At 52.9% G+C, this 6,809-nt stretch overlaps 1 protein-coding gene across 1 annotated transcript; it reads left to right on the top strand.

The window, feature by feature from the left end:
• The first annotated feature begins 1,596 nt into the window (after nucleotides 1–1,596).
• Nucleotides 1,597–6,142, top strand: LOC134047696 (platelet glycoprotein V-like). Its single transcript, XM_062499043.1, has 2 exons — nucleotides 1,597–1,620; nucleotides 3,114–6,142. The coding sequence occupies exon 2, from the start codon at nucleotides 3,118–3,120 to the stop codon at nucleotides 5,644–5,646; it is 2,529 nt and encodes an 842-aa protein (XP_062355027.1). The 5' UTR covers nucleotides 1,597–1,620; nucleotides 3,114–3,117; the 3' UTR covers nucleotides 5,647–6,142.
• The last annotated feature ends 667 nt before the right edge of the window (nucleotides 6,143–6,809 follow it).

Genomic DNA, 6,809 nt, shown 5'->3' with positions numbered 1-6,809 from the left:
GGTATGCTCGTGTCTGCCTGCTGCATCCACCTTCCCTTGGCACTGCAGAGAGAAGAGAGGCCCAGCTGCAGCCTGGCAAAACCTCAGGACAAGGATTTATGTTGTCCGAGGGAGGTGTGAGTGAGTGCTGCTGATTGCCCAGCAAGGGGCATGAGCTGCCTGGCTGCCCAGTGAGCTCCAGCCCAGGTGTGCACAGGCAGGTTCCTCCCACCCTGTCAGGGCTTGGTCTGCAGCCCTGCAACCTGAAAATGGAATGTGGCAAGTTTCATACAAACAAGAGGAAGAACTTTGCTGTGAGGTTGAGTGGAACAGGTTGCCCAGTGAGGCTATAGAGTCTCCTTATCTGAATACACTATACATATTTCAAAAGCCATCTGAACAGAGCCATGGGTACCCCGAGAACCCTGCTTCAGTGGGGAGGTTGGGCTGGATGACTTCCAGTCTCTCCCGTCCTGGAATTCTGATTCTGTGACCTGTGGAGAGGAGGCACAAAGCCCCAGCAGTGCTGCCCACCCAGGGAGTGACAGGTAAGGCGTGAGCTGCCCTGGGAGGGCAAGTGTGGGTGCAGACACGGGGTGTAAGCACACAAGTGTCTGTGTGTCCTGTGCGTGTCAGCGTGCGCCTGCCTGTGCCCGGGAGTGTCCCCCAGTGTCCCTGTGTCTGTCTGTGTCCGTGCGGCGGTGCTGCGGCACCATCTCGTGGCCATCGGGACCGGGCTCCGCGAGCCGGGAGAGCACCCGTGGGGACATGGAGGACATGGATCCCTACGACGTTGACGTTGGAAAAGGGTCAGGCTGTTGAAAATGTGCAGTAGTTTGTTTTTTAATTTGCTAGGAAAAGTGCAATGAAACCCAGCATACAGAAGCTGAGCTTTCATAGGAGCAGGTGAAAATGGGAAGAAGTTTAAATGCAGTCAGTGCAAATATCAATGGGGAAGCGATGGATGTCCTGTCAGTTTACCTCAAAATGAGAATCCCACAGGATGCCCTGCACTAGCCAGGAGCTCTGGGTCCTGGGTCACCATGGGAAGGTTTTCGGCTTGCACTGGGGTGCAGCACACAACACTAGGGTCAGCAAAGTGTGGAGCTGTGGGGCTGAGCACAGAGCCCAGGTGGTGTTGTATCTGTCGAGCCACAGGTGTTTCACTGTTTATAAGCATTAAAAAATGGCTTCAGAAGTGCACTTTTAGCTAAATAAGGCAAATCCTGAGGAATAAAACAGCTGTCTGTTGTGTTGATGGGGGTGGTGTTTGTGAAACTGGTGAGTTACCCTGGTGGAGATATGGGACTGCAGAGACCATTGCCTGCAAACAGGCCTGGAGATCTTCAGCTTTCCCTGGATGTGAGGAGTCAAGTGGTGCCAGCAGATAATGCCTGGGGAGTACGTGACTGCATCCCCTCCAAGGGGGTTCTGCCGTGGCCCCCTGCACTGGGGCACAGCTCCTTTGCCGGCCCGGCTGTCCCTTATCTCCCCACACAGACCTGTGTCCTGACCTCACGTGAAACCGAGCCCTGTGCCTGGGATGTGGATAAAGAGCTGGCCAGGTGATGAGACCCCCATCTCTCCTCACATGGCATGGCTCACTCCTGTGGATGAACTCGTTTGCAAGTGCTCAGCCAAGTAAGTGATGTAAAATGTTTTTATTTTGCTCTTTAAAATGTGCTGGGAGGGGCAGTGTGGAGGCTGTTGGCCATTTCCTTGCAGCAAGGAACAGGGGAGGCTTCAGTGCCGTGAGCTTGGACCATCTCTCCAAGACTGCCTGGGTGGAGTGGGGGGACAAACACAGAACCACAGTGAGGGTTTTAAAACTGCTTTGTGGTTCAAAACTGTCTATTTTCATCCCCACACACTCAGACATTTCCACATTTCACCCACTGCACTGCCCCTGCAGCAGAAGTCAAGCAGGCACTTCTACAGACACAGCCCCAGCTCCTCCACCTGGGTCTCCCTGGAAAGAGGATAGGCAGGGATCAGCGGTAGCTTCTGCCCTGGGAGCCCTGGGGGGCAGCCTGCACAACTGATGTCACTTCCCATCCATTTCTATTCAAACCCAGGGACTTTCAGTCTCCTGTATTGGCTGACATCTCAACATTCTTTAAAAAAACCAAACAAACCAAAAACTGTTCATAGCAGATTTACCCTCACAGAGTAAGTTTTTTTGCCAGCTTTGATGGTGACCCAAGAAGAAACCTGTACCTGTTTTCTCTGCTCCCACACAGGGCTGTGAATTAAAAGTTGGAAATAAGGTCCGAGTGAGGTGTTCATGGCAGTTAAAGCCCAGCTGATGTGTTATGTTAGCTGAGTGTTTCCAAATGCTTCCATGGAAGAAGTGAGCTCTACTAGTAGGTGTGCATCAGTGATTTCACTTCCAACCTGCAAGGTCAGAGCCTCAAATGTTAGGTGTTAAAGAGTTCATCTGTGGACATTCCAAGGTTTTAATGAGCCTTGCTGTAAAGCTTGGTTGCTGTTCACAGGTTAACTATTTGTGTTTGTCAGAGCTGCATAACCAAGGCAAAAATATGGTACATATAGCAAGAATCCTGAAAAAGAGTTGCTTAGAATCCATGTTTTAAATCAGCCCCCTGAACTGAGAGAAGCAGCTATGAAATAACAAGTCTACCCAGCACAGTGTGGAAATTCTAAGCACACAAGGTCCTCTAGTCTTGGCTGGCTCCTGGGAGCCTTGTTGATCCCTCATTAGCAAGTGCGGGGCTGACTGCTTCTGTTGTTGCATGAATGGGCTGTTGCCCTGCTGACTAACTGGACCCACTGGGGCAGCACTAATGGGCAGCAGCACTTTGCCTTCTTCACCCAGTTCAAACATGTGAGAAGAAGGGCCAGAGAACAGACTGTCCAGCCCTTGTCCCTCCTGGAGCATCTCCCAGTGCACGCCATGAGCTGGCTTGCTTTCCTTCTCCATCCCTTAGTACCAGTAGCAGTGAACTTGCGCAAATGCAGCGTATGTTTGATTGTCCAGTCTCTCATGAAATGAGGCATGGTATGTGAATAGAAGAGTGCTGAGAGCTGAACAACAGTGTGATACCACAGTTCATGAGCTGTGGACAGACATTTCTTGTTCTTCATAACTGATTTTTTGAGACTTTTTTTTCCAGGACAATGAACCAGCATTTCCTTTTCCTTTTATTCCTCTCCTTCAATCCCTATAAATGCCAAGATCAAATTCTGGGTGAAGATCCATATGAAATGCCCAAAGACTACCAGGAGGTCTACAGAGGGACAAAAAATGATGTCAAAGAGATCCCAAAGATTGCAAAGCCCTTTGTTTCTGAGATGATTTTTGTTCAAACCAGCATCACTGCTATAAGGAAAGGTGCCTTCAGGTACATGCCCAACCTGATCAAGATTTTATTCATTGGCAACAAGATCAAGATTGTTGAACCTGGAGCCTTTGATAATTTGGACAAGTTGAGGGACTTGGACATCTCTGGTGCCTCATTAGAAAAACTGTCTGTGGGCACTTTCCAAAACCTCCCAAGTTTACAGAGACTGGAGCTGAGAGACAGCCAGCTCAGATCCATCCCCAAAGGCCTGTTTGATGGGCTGGAAAGTTTGGGAGAGCTCTCCCTGCACATCAATGCAATCCCTTCTCTTCCAGAAGGCATTTTTGATTCACTTGTCAATCTAACTTTTTTGGACCTGTCTAGAAACAGGATCACAACTCTTTCTGTGAATGCCTTTAACAAACTCACCCAGCTGCAAGTCCTCCGCCTGTATGAGAATGAATTGCAGGACCTCCCAGAGGGACTGCTAGACAGTCAGCTGGAACTGCTGGAGCTCAGCCTCCAGAGCAACAGGCTCAGGACACTGCCACCCATGCTTCTGACAAACCTGCCTCACCTGGAGAAACTCCTCTTGGACAACAACCTCATCAGGGTTCTTCCACCTCAGGGCTTTTTTGGTTTAAACAAACTGAAGTTGCTGACTCTGGGCTCAAACTGCATTATGGAGCTTCCCTGCTGCCTTTTTGACACCATGCTACACTTGCGGGAGCTGGATCTGGGCAGGAACAGTTTGGCCACCCTTCCAGATGGCATCTTTGTCAACCTCACATCCCTTGGCAAACTCATGTTGTCCCATAACCACCTATCAGCTCTGCCAAGAGGAGTCTTCACTGGGCTCAGCAAGCTCTTGGACCTCCAGTTGGACACAAATCAGCTCTCTGCTCTGGATGAAGAGGTCTTTGCTTCTCTCCCAAATCTAAAAACCCTCAACCTTCGAAAGAACCAGTTGGAGAGTGTTCCTCAAGGGCTCCTAGACCCTCTGAAGAAGCTCAGCTCAGTGTATCTTAGTGGTAACCCATGGAGATGCGACTGCAACCTCTGCTACCTGCACGGCTGGATCCTAGGCAACAGGGAGAAGGTCAAATTGTCCACCCAAGTCTTCTGCAAGAGCCCACCCCACCTGGCAGGGCAAGCAGTAACATTGCTGACAGATGAACACCTGATATGCCCAGGAACTCTGCCATTTAACTCTACAACATCACAAAGGACGTCAACATTCCTGTCACATGGAGTCGTGTCCACAGCAGCACCAACAATGCTGTTGTTGGCATCCTTTCCCGCCAGGACACTGCCAACCACTCTTTCACCTGTGGTCACCTCCGTGCTGCCAGCCATGCCAGTGGAGGCTGCCTTCACCCCTCTGTCACCAATCAAGCCATCTAAGGCCTTTGTCACCATCCCACCTCCAGCTGTGCTGCAGAAAGCTTTCAATGCCAGCCCATCAACAACCAGTAAGCCCAGGACCTCACCCAGGTCCTTCATCACCACACCATCACCAACTGTGCTACCAAAAGCCTTCATCAGCACTTCATCACCAACCCTGCTGCCAAAGGCCTCCACTGCCACACCGTCATCATCAGCTGAGATGACCGAGGTTTCCATCACCACCTCATCATCAGCTGTTTCAACTTCAGCCATCCTAAGGCTACAGTCTCCTGGGGCCACCCACCCAGAACCTGTTCCATCCACCCTAGCTTCTGCCACCACACTGGTGCCAACAAGCCCACTGGCAGGCACCACCAGACAAGAGCCTCCTGCTCTCTCAGTGCCCAGGGTGAGGCCAGCCACAATCCCACAGGGAACATCCACAACCCTTCCTGTCTCAGCTTCCTCTGTGGCTCTCCAGCCATTCCCCAGGACTGCTGCTGTGGGCACAGTCCCGCTGGCCTCACATTCACCATCACACCATGCTCCTGCACCGGGCAGGGAATGGGACTATTCCACCATGTGTGACTTGTCTGCAGCTGGTGCCCAGCCCACCTCCACTGCCCCCCAACACGCTCCTGCCCCAGCAGGCACCGTCCTTCTCCCAACGCCTCCCATCCCCACACCATCAGACAGCACGAGCCCCTGTCCAGCCTCCCCACCCCTGGCCCCCAGCACTCATCGTGCCTGGGGCTTGTCCCTGTGGACCAGCCCACGGCAGTGCCAGGTGTCCCTGGCCTTGGGGCTGGCCGTGCTGGCACTGCAGGCAGCCTGCACGCTGCTGGGAGGTGTGGTCGCTCTCCTTCTTCACCAGTACACCCGTCACTGCCCCGGGCCACCTGTGAGGCTGCTGAGCCTTCAGGCCCTGGCTGCTCCGAGGACCCCTGAGCCAGCCGCGAGCTTGGCTGTCCCTGTATGACCTCCTTCGGGTCTGCAGCCGTGCTGGCCGCAGGGTGCGCTGTCCCTGGGATGGGGGTCCCAGCAGCCAGGCTATTTTGGGATGACTCCTGACCATGCTGGGAACCTGCAAGCCTATGTGCGGTGTCCCTGCCTGGCGGCCCTTCTGCCGAGGGACACTAGATGGCATCCCGACACAGGCAGTGGCTGCCACCGCCGGACCGCGGCCACCGAAACGCCGCAGCCCCCGCAGCCGCCGGCCGGACCCCGCCGCACCGCGGACACGGCCGAGCTCTTTGCTCGTAGGCTCGGGAGCCCCTACCCGAATCTCCTCCCATCCCTGGAAAGTGTTTGCAGTCTTTGAGGAAAAATATCACAAAACTTCCTGCCCTGCACCGTCTTCTTCCCTGTGCCACGTTACAGGATGTGGCAGTGTCTGTACCACCATCATACACAGACCTCCTCCCCTGTCCCTCTACCTTTTCTCCTCCCTGATATTAAAGTCTCCCCTGCACGTCTGATGGGCTGATGAGAAGACTGTTTTCATGCTGGGGCTTTTCTTGCCATGACCTGCTGTGGGGGATTCCTGTTGCGTGCTGGAGTTTGGGGTCCCCAGTCTGTGCTGGAGTAGGACCAGGGCTGACCCTCCACAGGCAGTGGCACTGTGAGACAATAGATAAGCTTTTCTTCCCACTCTTAAATCTCATGTCCCCCAGAATTCCTTCGTGGTGTGCCTGCCCAGCCCCTCTGAAAGAGTGATGTTTCAGCAAGGCTGGCCACGTGCTTCTTTACCATAGCCTCACCTGGTGCTGAGCCCTGGCTGCAGGATGGGAGCAGGTCTCTTGGAAAACTTGGGAGGAAGGGTTGATGAGAGCCTTCACCTCTGCAGTCCTGGGCTCCTGCCAGGCCCAGGGAAGTGCCAAACTTAAACAAAAGTGGCTGTTCCTCTGTGGTTTCTGCCATCACAGGAAGTGTTGAAACCTTTCCTGGGAAGATTTATTCCAGGAGAATTTGAACTGATGAACACAGGGGTTGTTCCCTTGATTCGGTTCTCTAGGTACCTTTGTTTTTGCTCTAGGTTCAGTGTTGATTTTGCCCTGTGCAAGGTAAATTGCTCCCAAATTTGATCACAGTTTCTACAGGGTTATAGGTGTCTGTCTTTAACTCCTTGCCATTGCTCCTAGT

This window comes from Cinclus cinclus, chromosome 10 (genome assembly GCF_963662255.1).
Source record: "Cinclus cinclus chromosome 10, bCinCin1.1, whole genome shotgun sequence".
NCBI classification, from domain to species: Eukaryota; Metazoa; Chordata; class Aves; order Passeriformes; family Cinclidae; genus Cinclus; species Cinclus cinclus.
Note: the sequence above shows the minus strand (reverse complement) of the source record. Positions and strands in the feature narration are given on the sequence as shown.

Bases quoted from the DNA above. Each gene is read 5' to 3' on its own strand.
- LOC134047696 (XM_062499043.1), top strand. From the start codon at position 3,118: ATGAACCAGCATTTCCTTTTCCTTTTATTCCTCTCCTTCAATCCCTAT.